The 24667-nt window shown below is 38.9% G+C and overlaps 1 protein-coding gene across 3 annotated transcripts in view; it reads right to left on the bottom strand.

The window, feature by feature from the left end:
• Positions 1-540: 540 nt before the first annotated feature.
• The window catches only part of SHPRH (SNF2 histone linker PHD RING helicase), a 40159-nt gene continuing 16032 nt past the window's right edge, over positions 541-24667 (bottom strand). For all 3 annotated transcript variants that reach the window (XM_082215880.1, XM_082215881.1, XM_082215882.1), the window contains 20 exons: positions 24564-24642; positions 22659-22822; positions 22312-22568; positions 19700-19821; positions 18391-18479; positions 16918-17010; positions 14161-14268; positions 12302-12444; positions 11378-11551; positions 11016-11078; positions 10458-10683; positions 8551-8694; positions 8209-8310; positions 6491-6562; positions 5521-5709; positions 4556-4648; positions 4174-4260; positions 2814-2992; positions 2201-2281; positions 541-941 (listed from right to left, as the gene is read on the bottom strand). In XM_082215880.1, coding sequence (XP_082072006.1) covers positions 845-941; positions 2201-2281; positions 2814-2992; positions 4174-4260; positions 4556-4648; positions 5521-5709; positions 6491-6562; positions 8209-8310; positions 8551-8694; positions 10458-10683; positions 11016-11078; positions 11378-11551; positions 12302-12444; positions 14161-14268; positions 16918-17010; positions 18391-18479; positions 19700-19821; positions 22312-22568; positions 22659-22822; positions 24564-24642 — 2562 coding nt within the window. In that variant the 3' untranslated portion in view covers positions 541-844. The remainder of the gene's footprint in view (positions 942-2200; positions 2282-2813; positions 2993-4173; positions 4261-4555; positions 4649-5520; positions 5710-6490; positions 6563-8208; positions 8311-8550; positions 8695-10457; positions 10684-11015; positions 11079-11377; positions 11552-12301; positions 12445-14160; positions 14269-16917; positions 17011-18390; positions 18480-19699; positions 19822-22311; positions 22569-22658; positions 22823-24563; positions 24643-24667) is intronic.

The following is a 24667-nucleotide window of genomic DNA, read 5'->3' as shown; positions in this document are numbered from 1 at the left end:
TTTCAGCTATTATTTCAAGACAAAAGATCATACAAAAGACATAATTTATCAAGAGAAGAGCAGACATTAACAGCAAACGTTTAAATATAAACAAGCAAATTATTTTCAGATTTCTATAACATAATATCACAGCATAAATAACTAGAAAATGATTACAAATCCCAAAGTGGTGTCTAAAAATTAGTAGCTAGGATTAACTGGTAAAACCTGAATGATAATATGTCAGCACCGCTAGAAGCCCTTTCTGAAAAAAGATTTGCTTACTCACTAACTTATTTTAGTAATTAATTCTAGGAATATAATGAAGGCAAAAGAATTGCTTCATGATTTTCACACTCTTTTCTGCCATGCAAAACTTTCTTTCCTCAATGTCTAGTCAAACACCTTGAGCAAACAAGTCTCATGTCGGTTTAGGAATGTCAGGGATAACTCAGATGTACATCTGAGTATGGATACTATCTACCCATACTCCTTGCTTTCAATGGCATGTGAATCCCCATCCATTTTCTGGCACAACTAGTCATACATTTAAAAAATAATAATCACAAAACAAAAGCTGTACTGGGGTGTTCATGTTCTTTGGAAGTGCAAAGCTATACTTAATGTAGTGCTTGTGTAAAGTGCAAGTTTTCTTCTTAACAGAAATGTGCTGGAGAAATCCACAACCACATAACTTAGTGGAAACTGTTAAAAAGACTTATCAGTTCATGGAAGCCTAATAAGGGTGGGTGTTTAGTGACATCTACAGGAACCTCTGAACAGTTAGCTATTTCTGTTGGGTTGCTTAGAAAACAAGTAGGTTATGGCCCTCTTCTGGTCTCAAAAGAGCATGAAATCCATTGCTTCATTCAAGTTCTTCAGTTTCTGCTGAGAAAAGGTCTGCGAGATCAGCTACTGTTAACACAGAGGCCTCCGACTGCTTCATGGAAGAACTAGAGTGGCTTTGGGGGATGAGGGAACATCGGAGGGGAGAAGGGAAAAATACATTTTAAAATATGAGAAATATAGCTCACATCTACATTCATTAAATACAAGAGGCAGCTCTACTAAAGAGGTTGCAATGATCATGGTTGAAAAGGAGAGTCTCAAAAGCACAGCACTGGGTTTTAAAGGTGGACTAAGCTGTCTATTTACCTGAAGAAAATAGTCAAAAGTAGGTTTGCAAGGACAAGCTGCTTTTCTTTCTAAGCCAGTGTTTTGCTTTAGTCATTTTTGTATTATCAAGGTTCACAAAATTAAGTTGTGAAAGTTGCTAGAATTTTATATGCAAAAGAATTTTATATTTTTATTGAAACAGCTTTTGTGTATTTAAAGAACCTTATGAGAGTTGTTATCGACATGCTATGTTACCTACAAAAGATGGTAAAAAACCAACTTAGATTGCTCTATTATTGTAAAAGCAGACTTACAGAAAAGGCCGATTTGTGCTTGTGAATGGTAAACAGGTATATAGTTCTCCACCTGTAACAACCTGCGTTGATTTTTGTGCACACTGCTTTGCATGTTACCTGACAATCTGGGCTCACTATGAATATCAGACAATACAAAATTTCAAAGTAAATTCACTCTGTCTTAATTTTGTTTGGAAAAATGTCCCCAAGCTCTTCAGTTCCAGTATCCTGAAAATAATGTCAATGAGGAGTAAAGTTTGAACGTATGTGATGGCAAACCACCTCACTAGTTTTGATTATAGGGCTTTCTACATACATGAAAGATCTGGAAATACATACAAATCAAAAGGACAAAGAGAACCATTGCCATAGGATGAGTTTATATCTAAGTGTGCATGCAGTTACTTACTGCCTAGGATTCAAATGTTTGATCCTTAGGGGAACTCTTCTGCTGTAGGGGTTTAATTTCCACAATACTTCAAAGGGCTTTATTTTGCTTGGGGAAAGCAATTTTTTTGGGCAACAAGCCCACTTGTTGCATTTGTGAGTACTGTGTAGAAATTCATAATCATCTGTGACTGCAGAAATATCACTTGCATAATGCCTCCCCTTGCACCATAATACATTTTTCTTAACATTTTTTTCTGGCTTCTAACACCATGCAGAAGTAAGTCCTACTGAGTTCACTAGGACTTACTTACATAGCAGTAAGTGTCTAGGATTTCAGTTTCTATGTCTGGGGTAGCTGCCCTTGCAAATTTGAATACAAAGTTGAAAAATGAAATATTGTATAGACAGGCTTTACTTACCTCCTTTCTACAGTTTTCAGCATTGTCTGCATTCTTTCTTCAATTGTTGCTTTGATTAAGAATCTATGAACAATTGTGGGCCTGAAATTTTTTTTCGGGAAAGAAAAGACTATTCAGCACACGTTGTTACACTTGCAGGGATATCCCTTACAAGTTTACGCAGTAGATCACTTTGTTCAATGGGCTTACTCCCTAGAAAGGGAGTTTAGGATTACAGCCTTCATAGTCTTTATTGTTTACTCTATAATAGCTCCAACAACAAGCATGTGATGTGTATTATAAACCACTTATGTTTCAGAAAATGCTAGAATTATAATGTAGCTTTAGGACAATACTGGCTACAGAAATTTTGACAGGTGTTGACCAGCCAATGTCATTATGAGATCAGGTTATTGGCAAGTGGTTGGTTCTGCTGGTACTTCCTGTTTCTACTGACCTGCCACTTACTCTCAATTTATTGCTGTAAGCTATGTGAAATCCTAATGCTGCATTTATTTAGTTAATTTATTTCATAGAATTTATATACCACTTAACTGTAGAAAACCTCAGAGTGGTTATACATACACTGCATTCAGTGGCAGTTAGGTGAGCCCAAAACAGTTTTGATCCTTACTTAGTTTGCCCAATGCGATGCACTCTGCCAATGGCCTGTAGCTCATGTGCTGGATTCAAGATAGGTTCTACTAGGAGGACATGTGTTGCCTCAATAATATTCAATCCATTTGAGCCAGTATGGAGAGGCAATAACAATATGTTGATCTTGGGATCATACTTAAATGCAGACAGATTTTCCTGAAAGGCAAAATAAAGAGTAATATTCAAAACTTCACCAGCTCCCTGTATATTTAAGAACAAATTCAGTTGCTATAAAGTGTGACAGACCAGTGACACTTGAATCCTAAATTCTTTACAGAGTGGACCTGAGAGGTAATGGTGCACACCAATAACTCTCTTCTGTTAACAATGACTATAACTATTCCTTCCCTTGCAGCTCTGGAAGAATAATTTTCCCTCCTCACTTCCCTGCGGTTAAGCAGCTCATCAGCACTGCAGCAAAGGACCTGAAGCTAGTCAGAAGGGGTTTCAAAGCTTGCATGAAATGGAACCCTTAGCCACTGTTAACTTCACAGCAGCGATGAACATGAACAATGGGTGATTAAATTTTAATCCCACGTTATAAACCAAAATTGGCTCCCTAAGCAGACACATGACTAATTAAAATCACTGTAAATAATTAAAACACAATAAACAGTCTTAGGCTAGATGTGATGTGAGAGTGTTGAGACAGAGAGAGCAGGTGTGCACTACACCTGAGCACAGGTATGCGGGAAGGGTGCCTGGGCATGAAGTACAGCTGCAGATGTATTCAGGCATGATAGAGGGTTGCCTGGCTGCTGCCTCCTTTCTTTCTGATGACCTCAGAGATTAAATGTGCTAGGTGGGCATGAGGGGGCTTTTCAGATGGAGCTTGGTCCAGACACAATTTGGGGGGAGGGTGTTTACATGCACATTCCTGAGTTATTTTGACTTGCTTAGCTGCAATTAACAGGGAGTGGGCATTCTCTTTCTAGTAGCTCTGAAATTAGCCTAGCTCTCTAACAGTTTAATTCTTTTTATTTTTGCGCCAAGCAAGTGCTGCTAGGTGCTATCAGTTCAAATACAATGTCAGTCTTCTGATTATTCCTTCAGCACAAGCATTTCAGCTTGCCAGATGGAACAATCTTCCCTGTTCTCCCTACCTTCTAGTCCTGGGAATTTGCCTGCCCACCCCCACCCCAATTTTGGGGGCATAGGAGGAAGCTCCGTTGTGCAAGCAGAAACCCTTGAGCAGGGCTTCTGCTAATGGGACTTGTTAGGTGAATCCTGTCTCAATATATTCCGGCAGACGTCTGTCCTCTGAAATCCTCATAATGATACGCTCAAGACAAAGCAAAGGATTAGATTACAATCAGTGAGCAGTTGAAGAAACATACCTGAAATTTGTTAATTCCATTGATTTGAGCAAACTCCATGCTATTATCATATAGTGCTTTTGCAATGATATCGAGCACATCTTGCCACTATAAAATAAAAAAGAAGATATTTCCATATTACAAACAAGATGGTACTTATCAGAGCACCCAGCATCTAAAATAGGTGGGAAGAAAACTAGAAGACACACTTTCCCATGTATCCTAATTTCATCTTAACTTAAAATTATCTTCATTAGCTATACCATCACCCAATCCAAACAGCTCTGAGGTGTGTGTGTGCATTTACAATCGAGCAGTAAACAAAATGTATGAAATAAACAATCTAGCTATATACCACCTTTTGAATAATGTACGTTTTAATTATTAAAACTTTTAGATATACCGTTGAGAAAACTAGGGATTTGGCTCCTGGATCTTTGAACTGGATTTTCTTTAGAGTTCTGACCACAGCTTCCACTTTGGTGGAATGACTTCCCTTTGAAAAAGAAGAAATTGAAGATTATCTTTCCTTTATATAGTTCACATCTGATTAAAGTCATTCAGTAACACTGTGTGTTGATATGTTTGTTTACATAAATATATACAGTGAAATTTGCCATAAATGATTTCCATAAAGAAATCTATCCTATTTTTAAAAGTTATGCATAAACATTGTAAGCATTTCGCAAAAATGTTATTCAAATAGAAGTTCCTCCATGTGATTTTTTTAAAAAATTAAAAGTAATTAGTTGCGGACTGAGGTGCAGTGGAGCACAAGGTGTGAGTGGAGTGGGCACACGTAAAGTAACACAAAATAAGACACAGGACAGCAGTACTGGGATTAAATGAGACCACAACTTTTAATGACTACAGATGTAAGAAGGTTTTGGTGTAGGCACTGGGTGTGTATATTGAAATCCAATCAGCCCAATGGCTGGTTGATGGTTGGAGGGTATTTGGGGCTTGGCACTATGAATATCAACAGATTAATCAGTATGTTCTGCTATCTAAAGAACTATAAACTTCACAAAATCAAATTCAACTACCAGCAAGTTTCAACTGCCCATAAATAAAATCTCAGTGATTAAAATGGTTTTTTTTAAAAAAAACGGACTGCTGCCATTTATTTATTCAGAACATTTGTTGAATGTTTGAAGTCCTTGGGTGGTTTACAGAAAACTCAGTTCAAACATAAACATACTAAAACATTAAAAATCAGTCATTTGGTTTCCCTCCTAAAAATCTAGGTTTGTTGCCAGTCAGCATGCCATCTAAACTTTCTTCCAAGTAAGAAAAATGTAAATACTCTTACAGGATGATTCGAAACTTGTATCAATATAAAAAGTTCCCATCTGTATGACAGTTTACCTTCACAGGTATATCATCTTCTTGGTTTGCTGCCTCTGCAGTGAAGACATAGGAGATTTCTTTATGTGATGTTGTTTGTCTGCAGATGGCACACTTGATTGAACTTCTGCGGGTGCCAACACTGTACTGTTCTATAATAATAGCTATACACTCATTGCAGAAGCAATGTCCACATGTCAACACTGCCCACTAGAGGGAGAAATAACAGCAAGTAAGTGCAAAGACATATGAGATGTTGGAGTTCACATGCAAACATGACAATACATTAGAACTAAGTAGAAATTTGTAATTTTTAAACATTCGAATTTAAGTTCCATGAAGAAATCCATCTACAATGCTGGTTGCAATTAATATGTACACATTACTTAAGGATACTAAAGGTATGAATCAGGGAAGAAGCCATTAGTGATGTTGCTACCCCATACTGTACACTGATCTCTGGAATAATCAGAAAAATCTCTCATATCTCTCTATCTATCTCTATAAATCTATATACAGTTGTACTTTGGTTGTCAAACGGCTTGGCTACCGAACAAATCAGCTCCCGAATGCCACAAACCCGGAAGTGAGTGTTCCGGTTTGCAAACGTTTTTTGGAAGCCAAACATCCAACGCAGCTTCCGGGGCTTTTGATTGAGTGCAGGAAGCTCCTGCAGCCAATCGGAAGCCACGCCTTAGTTTCTGAACCATTCTGGGAGTCAAACAGACTCCTGGAATGGATTAAGTTTGACATTCAAGTACCACTGTATCTATATCTATAATCTATCTATCTATCTATCTAGCTATTTACACACAAGGAGCTTCTGATTATAAAGTCAAAAGAAAGGTAAAAAACAAGGAGTTAGTGAACGGGCCTTTTCTGTGGTGGTTCTCTGTGGAATGCTCTCCCCAGGGAAGTTTGGTTGGCACTAACTTTAAAAATATGAAATCTTAAGATCCTCTACAGAAAAATCCATAGGTGAATGTCTTACCTGTTTTCCCAGTTGCCGTGCACAAATTGGACATGGCTCTGGATTCACTCCTCCAGTTGTTTTATCCTGAGACTATGGAAGTATTAAAGAAAAACATTTTGGGTGAGGGAGTAAAAGTAAATTAATACTTAAAGTAATCTTACAAATGATTTGAAGCCGGAACAATTTTAAAGTGTGCTAAGCTTGGCAATTCATTATATAGGACCTGTTTGTAAGTATGTTAAAAATAAATCAATACCTGGAAAAATAAAAGCAATAGCTTGGATTCAAAGACTCATGTGTGTGTTAGTGCTATCCAAGTGTTCTTGTGCAAGTTTGTGGAAGACATCTTACAGTGCAGTACCATAATGTACTTGGGATTACATTATTACAGTATGAGAACCACACAATACAAGCTGTAGCATACAAACTCCATTAATAAACTTGTGGAAAAAGAAAAATATTTTCTGAATTGGGGTTACTTTCTCATGCTATGCGCGCTCTCTCTCTCTCTCTCGGTCAACAGCCCTTCTGTAACCAGAAGGGCATATTTGGATTCAAGCCAGTATTTTTCAGGAGTTATAAAACTAAAAGAGAAAATGCTGTCTGAGATTCAGTGATCCACTTTAGGATTTCTATGAGAGATATTGTTTAAAAAGAATTGTTTAAAGCACTATGGTTGATGAATGCAAACAACTTCATGGAAAACTATTAAAACTTCCAAGGGGCAACTGGGGGGGGGGCGCGGGGGGTTAATTCTGAGTCATGATTTTAAAATACAATCCAGACAATTTCAGGTGTGTCCAAGAGCTTGTACAAGCCCAGTGGGACTTCTGTCTTTTTATCATTTAGGCAACAGCCTGCTTCAGTATTTCAAACTGGTTTTGAAACTTCCCTGAGAATTAGCTAGCTATGTAGTATGGTAAGTTCATGTATATAAGAGAGGGAGAGAATGAATTCATTTTGTGCAAAAAATGGCTTGCATAGTTCTCATAACTATGATCTAAAAATTACAAAGCTGGCATTAAAGGAAGAATGAGATTTTTCCTTTTGTTTAATTAGAGCAGTTTGCAGTGACAAATCAGCAGAAAGTCCCAATTATGTGAAGGTTAGCAATTTGTATACAGTGGACGTTTGGGTTATGTTACCTTCGGGTAACGTAACTTTCGGGTTGTGAACACGGCAAACCCGGAAGCGCTCTACGCACCTTGCGCATGCACAGAAGCACTCTGCGTGCCTCACACATGCACAGAAGCGCTCAACTGCGCCGCGCGTGTGCACAGAAATGCTGCATCTACTTAAGTAATTTTTGGGGTGCGAACAGACACCCGGAATGAATTAAGTTCGTGTCCGGAGGGTCCACTGTATTATTTAGAGCTATGAAGCACAGTCTGGAAGGTATCCTGCTTCTTGACATAGGTATACAAACATCTGCAATAGGTATCTACAGCTGTTTAAGGAGTCATAGTTTTGAGTCTATCCTGTACCCTTTAAATCCAAACTGGACATACTTGAAGGTATGAGGTAAAATCTGCAGAACCTCAGCACAGCTTTTCTTGTCTCGGCTCTAAGAATCTCTTTGAGGATAATGCCAATGCAAAGTAGGAATCCCTGTTCCCTCATTTCTTTCTTTTAGATATTCAAACAATAGGAGGGAAGATTAAAGAGAAAATCGTATCTACAAGGTAATAGAGGGTTCCGCATGAATGTAATTTGGAAATGGTGCAAGTCAACCTTACCTTTTCCAAATTAGTGAGGTAGAGGAGCTGGCCCAGTTTCTTCTGAAGCTGTGATTTGGCAACTGCTTTGTCGTTCAGGAGTTTCACTCGATTTTGTTCTACCTAGAAAAGAAATGGAACCATTCAGTGATCATTAAGGCAATCTCTAGATATAATACAATAAACACATAATCCTGGTGTGCAAGTTATATCTAGTCCCAAAACAATGAAGAGATGCTACAAAAAGAACATTCAACAAACAGCAGGACTGACGTTTTAAAGTCCTGTTTAGTGGCAAGCAGCAGTCCCAAATGGTGGCTTAATCAGCACTACTGTTTTTCAGATGCAATGCAATCTTGTCACCTCATGCGGCTCAATTATGTGAAGAACAGGGTGGTTGGGTTTGGGCTCTTCCGGATGACGCACTCTAAACCGTTCTGTAGCCATGGCAAGCTCATCAATGGCAGACACGTGATCTCGGAGGACCATCCAATATTCATGAAGCAGCTGAAGGGAAGATAAAAAGATAATCAGCAGCAGCACAGTAAGCTGTGGTTAACAAATAATTCTGTGTCCCAGCACTCAGGATTTCAAAATAACACCAACAGAAAAAAATCTAATGGAAAATTACAGCTTTGCACTGTAAAATTACTGTACTTTGTAGTGCAAAACATATGCATACCCACCCACACAGGTACACAGAAGAAAGTTACAGTAAACTAGAAATTCTGTGTTAGCTATGAGTGGGAAAACCAGCTATTTTTGCAAAACTAAGCACACTTCAGTATGCACAATTCCTGGTTGTTATTGCTTTTAAAGGGTCCAAAGACAGAATAAAAAGCCTGCTTTCACAAAATAACTTGAAACATGGCAAAACTAGAGAAAATATAAGTCAATATTTTAAAGGTACAGTACTCTTAGCACATATATCATGTATATATCATTACAATGACCTAGGGAAGTAAGCTTGTATTATTATCATCCTCAAACTGCAGCTATGGATCCAATGCTGTGACACTACCTCTTGCCTAAAGACTACTTAATTTCTGCCTAAAATGAGACTTAACCTACAGCTTCCTAGTTTACAATTCATTCTCTTAGCCAATAGCTATAGTTTGAGGAATAAAGAACTATATCAACTTAAAAATGCCTTCACAGGAATCAATTTTCAGTTTTTAAATGCTGCTACCATGCATCACAGAACATGAGGCCTTGGTAGAGTTACCAGGTACAGTACAGCAAAGACTACATAGCCAATTGAAAGTTTACTAGTACTGGACAGATGGAAGATACAAATGCACAGCCTTTTCTGTCACTGGTAACACGTCTCCATATGTGTCCTCAAAGCAACCGTATGCGAAGAGACAATTTGTTCCCCACTTGCAACACTAGAAGGACATTAATGTCATAAATGGCTGATTAGCACCAGTAATTTGACTGCCTGTATGACAAAGCCTCCATCCTGCACTTAAGGGTTGAGACATGAGCAATGAAGAGCTGGGAATGGCATTTCAAAACAAGCCCTTTAGTTTAGAGAAAACTGCTTTGGGAACATCTATAACAAAGAGCTCTGTGGTACATTAACCATTTTGTTGTGGCATACCCTTTCATTATTCAGAGCAGAACCTTTTGAGTATATGTTACCCAACACATTTGGTTACGTATTTGCGCACTGAGACCATTTACATTATGTGCATCTCCGCCCACCCAAAAGAAAACAACTGTGAACAGTGAAATCAAAAGATTATGAAATGCAAGGGGTCATGGTGGCCTGTGACAATTGCCTAACACAGAAATAAGAATATACATACTGATCACACATATGAAATGTTGTGGTTGTATGTGCTATGTATTATTACCATCCTTATTCTTTATTGAATGAATTATCATTGTATGAAATGATTATCTGTTAGGTAAAAGGTAAAGGTAAAGGACCCCTGGATGGTATGCTTTGGAACTGCTAGGTTGGGAGAAGCTGGGACGGAGCAATGGGAGCTCACCCCGTCGCACAGATTCGAACCGCCAACCTTCTAATCAGCCAGCCCAAGAGGCTCAGTGGTTTAGACTACAGCACCACCATTATATATTGCTGTTTTATGACTCGTCATTATAATTTTTGTAAGCAGCATGTTTTTGTGGAAAGGAGGTTTACAAATCAATCAATCACTATGACTGTTACGCATGAGTTGTCTATATGCCTATCAACCAACCAACTCAAAATGCTCCTTATGTTCTGAACTTTTCACCATGATTTCTTCTTGCTGTTGTACCTTATATTCCTTTTTCCATGCTTCAAAAAGTTCCAAGAAGATGCTGCCCTCTTCAATTGCCTTGGCATCTATTCGATGAGCTTTGGCAAAAGACAGTATAGCTTTCAAAGAGCGCTCAGTTTCACTTGCTGCCCAGAGACCTCTGCTTGTGGTAGGTAAGCGGTCATCAACCAGACCGTCTTCATCTTCTATCATTTCTTCAAAGATTGCCATCTGTCCCTTTACACTTAAATAATGTAGAAGAATTAGAGTAGTCATCATATCTGAAGTCCGTATGAATCTTAATAAAATCAAAGATAACAGGCAAACAAACACTACAGTGCTTGATATAGTGACCTTATTTAAAAACTTATACCAATTCTCCTTACAAAAACACAGTGAAAGAGAACATAATTCACCTGAGTTTCACACTCCCAAGAGGTGGAGCAGCTCTCAAAGAGAAGGAACTTTGTTTCTATCCAGAAAGGATATAGAAGGTCACAGCAGAAACTGCTTTCTGATCAATGAAATAAGTTTGCTTTCATCACAAGTGCACAAAAAGGGAGAAAAATGACTTACGTATGGGAGAAGAGCTTTGACTCATATTCTGTGAACAATTCATCGGCCTTACAGAAGACACAGCTGGAATACAAGATATTACAAAGAGAAAGATTTAGGAGATCAATAAACAATTAAATTTTCCAAAGTTTGGTATCAGTATTCTTTCAATTAATAAAAAGATTTGGAAACTAACCACACTGAGATGCCTAATAAGAAATATAACATGAGAATCAGAAAAATATATTTAGGTTTTTAAAAACTCAACAGGATCCATGCACACACTTGATTGCTTCACTTCAGTTGTGGGATATGTGTCTCATTATTAGAAGAAATGCTAATTGGAATCGCAGTGACAGAGGTCTAGGTGTTTTCACACCTACTTGTTTAGGGGCAACCTCACAGGACGCAGATGGCAGATAGTGGCAGCCTCGATAACCTCTTTGGAAGGAGGGCCCTCCAGTTTTTTCACAGCCTCTCTCACACGTTTCTGGAATTTCTTCACTTCTTCCATTTGAGTTGTGAGCAGGTACTGAAGGCCTCTGCAGTCACGGAATCTAGCAAAAACAGGAAAAGTCAAAACTTTATTTTGAAATCACTGGATTGACTCACGGCCCATATACTATATGTAATTTCTTCTGGCTGAATGGCATGAGGATGCATATCTTACTTCAAATTTTTATCAGGGGAACAAACAGAACTGGCTATGTGACTAACAGCTTGCAAACCGTTTCTGCTTTTGACTTTTGGCAGAATACAGAGCTTCTCTGTGAGTAGCCTATAAGTGAGGTAATGTGCCTATACAAGACAAATGCAGTTTTCTGAAAGGGCAAGTCAATGCAGAGCATACACCAATATATACTTTTAAGCAATCTGACACTCCCAAAGTGGAAGAATAATTGCCAGTGACCAAGCTGATATTTTAAAATATACATACAATTCTACTTATTCCTAGAAAATGGTGCTTTAAGAGTGAAATGATGTAAATTTTTTTTAAAAAAAAGTTACTCTCCAGAGCAAAAATAATTGCTAAAGAGATGAATGAATCCATAGACTATTATCTCAAACATAAAAACACACCTAATGCACAACTAAGATTTAAATCAACATAAAAGGGAACAGAAGACTTACATTTTTGAAAACCAATGCTGTATTTGGATACATCATTTGAAGCATTTTCAAATGTTAAATGATAGCCCAGATGTTTGCAAGCAAGCAGTGCCTGGGGCATGGTGTATGAGCTGTCACAAACTGAGTAAAACTTGAGAACTATGATAAGAAACATTGCTTTGTAGCTGCTGACTTACTTGTCTGCCATAGAGAGTTTATTAGTTTGTTGTTTGTAGTTGCTAGTAAGATCATTTTGCACCCGTTGAACAAGCTCCTCATCAATAGCATATTGTATTGCTGACTGGATCACATCCAACCACCAAGGTGAATTGGAGCGCATCTAGGTGTAGGACAGAAAATAGCCCCATAAATACATGTGCCACATCTTGTGTGATAAAAAAAACATGCCTGAGAAACACACACTTCCTTGTGAATACAAGACCAGCAGCTTTCCCCCAGGTAAATTTTGACACACTGCAGTCATCTTAGATAACTTCAAAACTGATTTTTAAATATAAACAATTGTTTAAGTATTTTCTGTTACTCTGTTTACTTATTTTTTGTAGCATTTAAGACAGCGAGAGACAAATCAGTAGCTAGATTTAACAATGAAAAATAAATGAGGAATATTTGAAACTGTGGAAACAGTGCAATTAGGTGAGCATATCTCTTTAATGACATGAGTACTTCCCCCCTTTCTTCATATGTTACACCCCAAAATGAGGCTTAAAAGAGAAAGGCCTATTGTAGTGAATTATTTCCTAAGATCTTTCTTGAGGAGCTACATGTTAAAAATTGACATATTCTTACCTTAAAGTTATTTTGCTTCTTAGAAAGAAAAGCAAGTCTCATCTGGAGAACTGCTTTTTATTAGTTTTAGAGAAACAAAGCATCTCCAAGTGAAACACCATTTGTTTAAGGATTACAGAAATGACACTACCCTTGATCTTGCTGTTCCAAACCTGGTATAAGCGACTGCTCAACTTACATTTGAAGAAACGAATGCAAATGCGATTCATTGAGGAAGTCACAGTGGATGCATTTGGATGTTAAAATAAGCCTTGGTTTAGAGTGTTGTGAATGAGCATACGTAAGCCTCAGAAACTCGTACTCTTGCCTCCAATGCAAAGAGGAGGAAAGAGCTGGCTTCTTTTAAACTAGCAACTTGTCAGTTTGAATTAAACAAGATGCCAGGGATAAGCAAAAAGGGAAGTGAAACCTTCTGAATTCCTTGTGGCCATGCCAAGGCAGAAGGGGAATTGTGTGCAAGCCCCAGGCTCATTCACATCACAGTGTTATGCCTGAACATAGCCATCAGTGTTCATTATCATCCCAGCGCACAATGTGTCTCGTAGAGTGCAGCAGCAGAGTGTCAGACTAGACTCAGAAGGATCAGCCATGAGCTTCAGCCAATCATGCTCTTTTGTCCATTGTCAAGTGTGAAGTAAATTAGCCTAAGATGGAATGAGCTCCTTGGAAGAACAGAAAAAATCCGTGATAAAGAAAATTTGCTTTATCTATTTTATTTGGCAAGTTCTAAAGTTTTATAACATTTGCACATACTTAAGCTGTTAACTTGTATATTCACAGGTCAATTTATGCATCTTAAATGTTTACAGACAGGAGTGAGGCAGAGAAACGTGAACATACATTATTCCGTAGAAACTATGTGGAAGAACAGTGCGTTAGTTGTATCTAAAACTGGCATGCACATTTTAATTCACATAACAAGACTTTGCCTTCCTCTCCTCCCTCCCTCCCTGCACCCACAAAAATCTGCTCTGCAGGAGACTTTTGAAGGCACGAGTGGGGCTGCAGGGAGCAGGAGAACCACAGAGAGTCCTGTTGTACGGGTAGAAATTCACCTGCACTGTGGCAGTCTGTTGCATTAATGGAACTGCACCATTGGATATAACCCACTGAAGGCCAATTTTCTAGAACTCCACTTCTAATCCAGCTTGTTGCAGTAGGGAATCTTTTCATGGACACATTTTTAGAGATTTATAAGCTCCCACATATCATCAAAAGGCAAGTCAAAAATATTACAAAGTCTTACTTTCTTCTGGAGTTCATGGATTGTCTGTAGCACTGGTTGCAAAGCCTGGTGGGCTTCAGAAACTTCTGCATTTGATTTGCTCATATAATGTTGACGGAGTTGCTCACACTGTTTTTTAAATGAAAGAGAGAGAAAGACACCAAACACTGAAATACTTATAACATTGTTAGTTAATAGTTGATACATTATTACCAGTGAATGTAGATGAAATAGAATCCTATGTTTTTTAGAAGAGTGTTAGGCCATTTTTAATTACTTTCACTCTCCAGAAAGGCCACAACATAAATTGCTATACCAAGCTAGAATCACATATGAACACAGCTGCTACCTAAAACAAAATCTACAGAAGGACTCAAGAGACATTTGTGTTGAGATTCCTGCATCACAGGGGGGTTGGACTAGATGACCCTCGGGGTACCTTCCAACTCTATGATTCTATGGGCAACCCATAGTAAGTAAGACCAACCAACCATAGGGAATATTTTCTTTGAAAGCCATATTTCAGTAAGGACTGCCCTTATCCCTAGAACACAGCGAAACTTACACAGCTTTTCTAAATAGAAAGGATATTCATGTTTATCTGGAATATCGCAAGTTTATTTGAATATCATCAACAACAGATGTAACTTACCAGTTCTGGACAACAATGAAATATTACTTTATCCATAACACTTATCTGGATAATTACCTTTAACACTGTGAATTTCTACTCTGGGCAGAGATCCTGTCTATCACCTTATTAGTGCTAGCATATATTAAGCATTAGATGTTTTAATGGCATTAGCAAAATAAACTGATATTAAGGTATATAAAACTCTTAATTCCTTGGGACCAGTTTATTTAAGAAATTCACCTTGCCCCACATGTGCCTATTCAATCACTTTGATCTGCAGAACTACAACTTTTGCAGTCGCATAAGCTGCCTGTTGTGCATTTGTGATCGAGTTTTTCCATGTGTGGCATGTGCCCTGGAATTTCCTGGCTACTGACATTAAGAAGGCACCATTACTACATTGTTTAAAACATATGCTGAAAACTCTCCCATTTTAGCAAGCCTATCAAGTTTTGTTGGTTTTATTTTTTTAAAAAAATATCTTGTGCATATTTATTTTTAATTGGGTTTTTTGCCACATTTTATCTGTACATTGCTTGGAGATATAAGCCATTTATGAATTTTCCAAATAAAGTTAATACATAATGCTCCTTTGTACAACCTGAAACATTACTCAGGCACTTGTAAAGGTACCCCTGCCCGTACGGGCCAGTCTTAGAATCATAGAATCATAGAATCATAGAGTTGGAAGAGACCACAAGGGCCATCGAGTCCAACCCCCTGCCAAGCAGGAAACCCAAACCCTAACCCTAACCCTAACCAGATTACAGATAGGTAGCCGTGTTGGTCTGCCATAGTCAAAATAAAAAAATTCCTTCCAGTAGCACCTTAAAGACCAACTAAGTTAGTTCTTGGTATGAGCTTTCGTGTGCATGCACACTTCTTCAGACTCTAGGGTTGTGCGCTCATCTCACTCTAGAGGCCGGGAGCCAGCGCTGTCCGCAGACACTTCCGGGTCACGTGGCCAGCGTGACGAAGCTTCTCTGACGAACCGGCACCAGAGCAGCACACGGAAACGCCGTTTACCTTCCCGCTATAAAGCGGTGCCTATTTATCTACTTGCACTTAAGGGTGCTTTCGAACTGCTAGGTGGGCAGGAGCTGGGACCGAACAACGGGAGCTCACCCCGCCGCGGGGATTCGAACTGCCGACCATGCGATCGGCAAGTCCTAGGCGCTGAGGTTTTACCCACGGCGCCACCCGCGTCCCTCAGGCACTTGTAGTAGCTAGCAAAGGATGATAAAAGAAAGAACTTGCCAGGGTTTGAGGGTGTGCATAGCTGGCTCTTGTCTATAAGCAATCAACTGAAGGTAGAACAGCCTCACCTAAGCAAGACGAAAACTTACCAGCCTCCTAAGTGGATGCCATCATTTTTAGTGTGCATTTTCATGCAATCTTGCCTTCAAATCATTGTTCCTATCCAAATGGACTTGGTTGTTATCCCTCTTAATTCTTATTCAAATATAACGCTACAACTATTGCCACTAATTCCCACTCTGTTCTCCAATTCTACAGTTTGTTCTTCATTAAATGTCACATCCTTGTTTTCATCATCTGTGAAAAGTTACTTGGTCAGCTTCAAAACATCTGATCTATTGGTATTCATTCTTGCCTTGCTAGTTTTTCAGCTTCAGCTATCCCAGCCAAACTTTTATCCAGGCCCTAATAAACCTTAGGTCCTAATTGTGCAGTGACTGGCCCTGTCTTGACCTGCTCTGTCCCTCTTACCTAAAGGCAGTCCTTTAAAAGTACCGATCAATTCAATTACCTTCAACTTCACAACCATAAACTCTTTCTATTATTATTAACAGCCCAGAATGGTTAGTGGAGGTTTGAAAAGAACTGCATTAACTCTACAACAATAGCCAGGATAAGGTTATGAAGAAGTTAAGCACAGCAGTCTCCATAAGGAAACTATTCATTTGTTCTTTCAGCTTGTTACTGACAGTTGTGACCTTGAAAGTACACTACAGCTGCATCTGGAAAGATATGGCAAACATGGAATTTCCTTACACTTGACCTTAGGATTCTAAGCATTTCTGTAAGAGGCCTCGGAGCTATCCTGTAACAAATTACATTCTTTTATAAATTCTTTTGCAGGAAGCATTTCTAAATACACTGAAGTGCACACAGTGTACAATCACCTCTTCTTGAAGCCTGCTATCGCGCAAAGTGGGAGATATCCCAGGATGCTTTCCTGCCAGAAGCTCCATCAAGTTGTGCGTAGAATGAAGTCTCTGCGTTTGTCAATAAAAAAGGCAGCAGTGATTAAGTTTGACGTATGGTGACAATTACGAACAATAAGCAGTTTAAATCGGCGGTAAAATCCCCACAGAAACATGAACACATTACCACATAGAACTACCGTATATACTCGTGTATATAAGCTGGAAAAAAAATCTCGACTTATACTCAAGTGAGGGTCCCACCCGAGCGCATTTACGACAGTGGCAAAGGTGGTGGAGGAGGAACGAGCAGCCTGAAAACAGCTCTTTCGGGCTGCTCCTTCCTCCTCCTTCGCTGCCGCCCCCAGCCTCTGCCTCTTGGCAGCACCCTAGGTAGGCAGGGGGACGGGAGGGGCTGGGGGGGAGAGTTTGTGGTGTGGTGAATAAGTCAATAAGTTTCCCCAGTTTTTTGAGGTAAAATAAAGTGCCTCGGCTTATATTCGGGTCAGCTTATACTCGTGTATATACGGTAAATAATCTTCTACCCACATCTCAAAGTTATGGCAGTATACACTTATTCATGTTATACAAAAAAGAACAGTACAGGTGACTCCCCATTTATGTGGGGGTTACATTCCGAACCCCAGCACACATACGTGAAATTGTGTAAGCAGCCTTCGAAGATTCAAAAAACAGCTGAGTGTCATGTCATGTACAGTACTTTGAAAAGCTCTCTGCAAAATCTATGTGGGCAAGTAGGGTCCAAAACATTCTGAAATTATGTGTTTGGCTGGTGGGCATCTCTGTCCCACTGTTAAACTTGGTCCACTGGCCAGATCCTGTTCTCCTGTAATAGTGTAATAAACTGACTCCTGTACATTATAGAACTATAGGTGCCCACAGGTATTCCATAGTGAGGCTTTAAAAAAACAACACCATCACCAGCTGAAAGGCCTAGCTCACTGTTTACATTGTTCATCTGGTACCATAGATTGAGTATTACTGTTCACAATATTTATATCCTGGTCTTCCATACTTCCAGGGTGCTAAATAATTATGAGATCCTTGTGAAGAAATCATAGTTTTTACTGGCAGTATACGCACTAGTTGCAACCCAATGCTTGCCTAGCACCTGCCTATTCATGTGAAGTTGGATGTAACACTATTTCAAACAGAGGAATTAGTTTTCCTCTTATGGATAGATTGAACTAAACTGATACAAAATATAAGCTGGCTCCTAAATATCAGAATATATGCCTGGTGACAATGATGATTTTTGAAAGTTGACAACATTACCAGATCTCTCTTGGCAAAAGAGGTTGGTACTTGATGGCTGATCTGGTGATCAATCTTTTAGCTCATGAACAGACATAAAAGCCAAGAAAAGGCAAAACAAGTTCCACAAAATGTCTGTACTAGTTTAAAGAGTACCTTCAGAGATTATGCACATACTTGCAATGAATCTGTTTTGAGCTTCTCTTTGTGCTCTTCAGAGGAACGCAGCACCTCTCGATACATATCTGCTGCCAATGCATATTCACCTGAAAAATTAGCATATTTCAGACTGGAGTATTGGGATTTCTGTCTTTCAAATGTCTAATTACCTACAACTGTACACACAGTGCCATCAGGATTTCTTAATAAGCACTTTAATTTGAGACATCTATGCTGCATAAACAAATTATAACTGAAAAGGAGTTGGAGAATAAATTTCCAACTGTGAAAACAAAGCTAAAACACAGAATTCTATTACTACCACCGTGATTTTTCATTCCAGGGAAGCAGAGGCAATGGGAACCCTCTACCCACCCTGGAAATGGAAGATACAGACACTTTCTATGTCTGTTCCCAAACGGAAATAGTTCCCTATTTCCAACACTTAGAAACATCACTGTAAAGTATTATATTAAATTGTTTGGCTATTTACATATGGACAGAGACAGACCGGCAAACCTATTGCAGAATTAAGATCAAAACAGTAAAATTGCGTATGCAGCCACTGATAAAGTTAGCATATTTTAAAAATGTTGTAAAAAATATTTTTTGAGATAAGAGATATAAAATAAAACTGTATATAGTCACTCTTCCCTGTTAGATTCAAGTACTTCTTATGCTGATTCAGAGTTGTGTGCTGGGTCACCAGAATTTTGAGTGGGCCTGTAAAACTGCCCTCCTCTTTGCTGGCTGCTTTAAAAAGGCATGCAAGTATTTCCTCAAGTGCAAACTTCATTTCTGATTAAATTTCTCTTCCTGCATCTTGGTGTACCAATCTATCTTGAAGTAATATTTATAAAACTGAAAAAGCAGTGACTTACACCTCCTAACCTTCCAGAGACTTACAATTCTGCAGCTTTGCTTGCAGCTAGTACAAATGTCATTTCTTGAGTATCCTGAACATACACATTTTCCTTTAGGATTTACCAGTAACTCTACTAAAGAAATGCCTAAACACCTGGGCTGGTACTTAACTATTTAAGAAACAACTAACAGATTCCACAGGCAGTCCAATGTAGTTTGGTGCTCAGAGCCAAGGGATATTCGTAGTTAGTAAGTGGCTAGATACAGAGGCTTATATTTTGCTTAGAGGAATCTGAGGCAAAACAAATCAGCCCTTTGGATTCAGTCTGAATTAACCAAATAGTAAAGAACTCTCTCTCTTTCTCTCTCTCAATCATTATAAATAAAATATCTTTGCAATTAACCTTAACACGGGTTACTGCACTCATAAGAACTGCACCAAACTATTATGAGCCAAGTTTACCTTTAATAATATGAATACCAGCTAATCCATTCAAAGCACACACCAGTTGCCTATGGACTTCCTCACATTCTGTTCGACATTTTTTCTGTAGTGATGTTAGAAGCTCCTCCATTGTCATTGTGCTGGAACAGAGACCCAAAGCATGAAGTACAGGCATTCAGTATGCATCAGAAGTCATAAGGCCACCTTTTCAAGAATGTACTTTTTATAACAATAATAAACTGAATGGACTAGCAACTGGTATAATTAAAAAATGATGCTGTTCTACTGCTATTATTTAATATTTTTACTAAATATATTCCATTTAATATACAGAAAAAATAAGGATACAATCCTTGCCTAGATGCCTTGTAATCCACATTATATGCAAAAGTGTGGTGAGAGACTATAATGACTGACTTGACATGACCAAGTAACATGACCTTAGTGACACAACAAATAGTGGAATTGCACTGCTAGCCTACAGCAGAGGGGGACAAGTACGGTAACTGCAGTTGGGATTGTTACCCTGAAGAAGGGTCTCCTCCTTTTCCCCCAGTCCATGCTGCTCAAGGTCTCATGATGCCATTGGCCAAGCCAAATAATCTTCGTTATTTGACACACAGCCCCAAACTCTCCACTGGACCTGCTATGCCAGCCCATGGAAAAGGGAGAAACACTTTAAAAACATTCCAGTCTGGGCTTGTTTATGGTGACAACGTTCAACTCAGCTGCTTGCTTTTTTAAAAAAATTAAATGGTGTGGACAGTACACTGCTATCTCATAATCTGATGAAAAGTGGAATGAGAAGGAACAGAAACCTGCAGAAGGCTTCCAGGTGGAAGCACCCTAACAGAGAAGCAGATTGTTCTAAGAATATAAGAGGAGCCCATCTGGACCGGAGCAAAGGCTATCTAGTCTCGCATTCTGTTCTCACCGAGCCAGCCAGATTATCTATGAAGTCCACAAGCAGGATATGAGCGCAACAGTACTCTCATGTTCACATTCCCCAGGCACAATACAGGACCAGAGTGGGAGAAACAGAGAAAGCAGGCATTGTTCACTGTCAGGTTCAAATTGTAAAAATAAAAAATAAATGCTGATTTCTAAAAGACATGCTATGAGGAAAAGGATATATATTTAACAACAGGCAAAGAAACCTGATGTCATTCTATATCTAAACCAAGAGACTGGTCCAGGCTATTATGTGGATAAAAGACAACCTGGGACCCCCAGCTTCACAGAGGGCAGGATAGCAAAGCAACAGTGAATTAGCTTGCTAACCTGATAGAGACGATGGGTTCATTGTATCTATTATTCAGAAGCTCTAGCACTGTGTCATGGACACATAAGTAAAAGGATACCCACAAGTAATTTCAACCATTTGTTGTAAAAATGGACTATTGCTCTCAGACAAAAAGAGCTTAGAAACAAATCCTTTTTCTGCAGTCCTTTTTATGGGAGCTACTTTTTTGTTACTGTACTCCTCCTTTACTGAAGTGGCTATGTTGCTGCTACCCATGAACATTCCACTGAATATAGGTTGCTAGGACAGATAAAACCCTTCAGTTAAAATTAAAGCTGCTTTATTTCACTGGCACATTTCCTGAACTTGCTGCATCAACTTAAACACTAAAAAGTTAGTTTCAATATTCTGCTCCCAATAAAAGCTAGTATTTCTAGGCTGTGATAGTATGAATAGTCAACATCAGTTGCCATACTGTTATGCTATTTCTTCTCACAGCAGAGTATAGAAACATGTAATCTGCAGAGTTGAAAAGGATTAATCAATCAGTACTATTACTTGTTGGTTGCAGATGAAAATGTGAATTTCAATTGGTGGTGTGTGCAGTAAAAGGTTCTTCAGCACTGTTCGATTTATGGTAAACAAATAGTCTTGAGTCAAGAGCAAAGACCAAACAAGTCAATGGATCCCAACCACAGTTAGGCTAAACCTATCTGTATGGTATAGATCTATTTATTTCTTTGCTCAGTTAGTTGTCTCAGAATACTATAAGTTAAAGATAATTAAAATTAAAAGATTTGATATCTTTTCATTCATAGCCTTGGATCAAAAGCTGCTCTTTTGCAAGCAAAGGGCACCTCTGCTTCCTTCCTCACTTTCCACTGATTTCGCCTTCCTACTACAACCTCACTTGCACTTTGTTGATGCAAGTCACAATGATTAAAAACATGGAGTGGGATCTTAGTTTTGCATATTATCTGACATTGAACCTCAACAACTATCTTTAATGTTCCATCAGGTGAGGTAACAAGACTACAGCAGGTTGCACAGATGTATGTATGTCTTGCTTTGTATGCAGAATATACAGGGCATTTTCAAACGCTGTCTTTTAAGTATAAATTCAACTTCACAAGTACTCTGCTATTTCTAGAGTCACTGCCTGAAATATGAAGTCCAAATGAATAACAAATAGCTTTCTCTTTCATATACCAAACTGGTGAATTTCACTCACCAACTGACTTTAGAGTAACAACAGAAAAAGCCCAACCTTTACATTTCAATATTGTAAGTCTACCCAGAAATAAACCCCACTGACCCATGTCCATCAGTATAAGAGTCCCGTAATTATGAGAGGTCTAGAGTCACTTTTAGAATAAATGTAATTAACCTTTTCTGCAGTGGGAGGAATTCGCCACGTACAGCTTGCGGGTGACAGCAGGCCTGCCTCAAGCGCAACAAAGGGTACAGAATGGAAGCAACAGTCCTCCGATCCAAGCTGCTAAGTTTGAGGGACCAATCAGAAATCTTCCTGAGTTTTGCCAGAGCATCCTGGCAGCAGACCTCATGTTGGCGATGATAAAAGTGTCTCTCCACAGGAGAAAAATAGAGCCAGTGTGTATCTTCTGTCTGAGCAGGGATCTGAATCTAATAATAAAATGAAACGACAAATGAGTAACTCAAGTATTGGGTGAAAAATGTTGTCTATGAACATATTCTTAGAACTTGTGTGTTTACTTGGTCAATCACGTCCTTCTTTGCTGACCTCCACATTATCTTGGCTATGAAGTTGTAGAGAGGCTGTGTGTTTTTCCTGCAGTATGGTCGATACAGAAGCTGATCCCACCAATATTTGACCCAGTAAGGATCAGCTCCAAGGAACAGTACTAATCCATATAAATCTATGACAAAGGAACAGCACATTTTACTGCAAGCAAGAATTTTTTTAAAAAAAGCTTATACACAATGCAACCTAGCTAAGCCTGACAAGTAAAATTACTTCACGCTTGCTTTCTTTGGGCAGGAGAGATGGAACTTGGGTGCTGCGTATACAACCAAATCTTTGTGAAAGCTTAAAATAAGCAGTACATTCTCTTATAAGTATCACACAGAGTCCACCAGCAATTTCAAAGCACTGACATTTTTCAAAATCTAGGCTTCAATCACAAATGTAAATTTTATATGGAAGTTCATGGAAGGACAGTTTCCAGTTTCCTCCTAATTCTTAGGAGGCTTTCCTGAACAAGGATTACTGCATGGTGGCAATGATAGAGGGTAGAAAATTTCCCAGTGCTTAAAAAAATATTTTTGTTGTTGCCGTTTCTTAAGTTTATTACTAAAAACGAATAGATGCCAATTGTAAATGCAATTATTAGGTCTCATAATCCAGTGTTGGCCAAACTTGGGTCTCCAGCTGTTTTTTTGGACTACAACTCCCATCCTCCCTAGCTAACAGGACCAGTGGTCAGGGATGATGGGAATTGTAGTCCCAAAACAGCTGGAGACCCAAGTTTGGCCAACACTGTCATAATCTATAATACTGCAGATCAAAAAGTTGGAGTTCATCCTGTTTTAGAGAAGGTCCCACTTCCCTTGATCAATGAAGTTCACACTTTGCGAGTAATCCTGGAAACTGGATACACAGGCAACAGGTTGTTGCTGGAACTATGTCTGCATAGCTTTGGCTAGTATGTCAACTACATCCTTTACTTGAGGTACGAATTTGGCCATGGCAACACATGCCCTAGTTAGTAGAACCTGGTGCCATGCAATGAAGCTGAATGTCAGAAGATTCATGAGAAACAAAAGGTAGCATTTCTTCATACAGCACCCAACTTAACTCTGGAATTTACTACCACAAGATGGAGTCTTAAAAACAGGGTTAAACCCATGAAATATAAGGTTATAAATGACTACCTGCCATGTACCTCTAGTACTGGAGGCAGTATGCCTCTGAATAACAGTTTCTAGGGAACACAAGTGGAGAAACTGCTGATGTGCTCATGTCCTGCTTGTGGGCATCCCATAGGCATCTGGTTGGCTACTGTGAAAATAGGATGCTGGGCTCTACGTACATTTGGACTATTGCAGTCTGTCCAAAATGCTGCAGCCAGACTGTTAACTGGAGTAGCTGATGAGGAGCGTGTGATTCTGATCACAACAAATGAATTGATTTCAAATTAGTTTCCAAGCCCAAATCAAAGTAGGGCTGCTTTTGACCATTAAAGTCCTAAATGTCTTGGCATCAGTGTACCTGAAGGACTGCCTGCTCCAATACAAACTTGCCTGGGCATTAAAATCTGCAAATGAGGTCACTGTCTGTATCTCACCAATGTCATAGGTACATTTGGTGGGAACATAAGAGAAGACCTACTTGTAGGTACAGTTAGTACTGTTTTTGTTTTTTTGTGCTGCTTTTTTCTTTGGGATGTGATTTTTAAGGTGTATTTTAAATATGCTTTAGTTTGCACTTGATGGATTCTCTTATTAGCTGTCTTGAACACTATGCTGTTGGATAGCCAGGACACAAATATTCTGGATTTAAAAAAAAAAAATGCTTTCTAGACGGGAGTTTGGACCAAAATACCCTTGCCATTACTGCATGCTTGTTGATATAGACAGAAGATTAGCTATACTATTCACCTTCCAATCCTCGTTGCACTGGTGTGCCACTGACACACCAGCGATTGATTCCACTCAAACGGAGAGCCATTTCTGCAGCCTAATAAAATATTATAGAAAATATA

The sequence above is a fragment of the Podarcis vaucheri genome (assembly GCF_965113315.1).
Source record: "Podarcis vaucheri genome assembly, chromosome: 3".
Taxonomy (NCBI): Eukaryota; Metazoa; Chordata; class Lepidosauria; order Squamata; family Lacertidae; genus Podarcis; species Podarcis vaucheri.
Note: the sequence above shows the minus strand (reverse complement) of the source record. Positions and strands in the feature narration are given on the sequence as shown.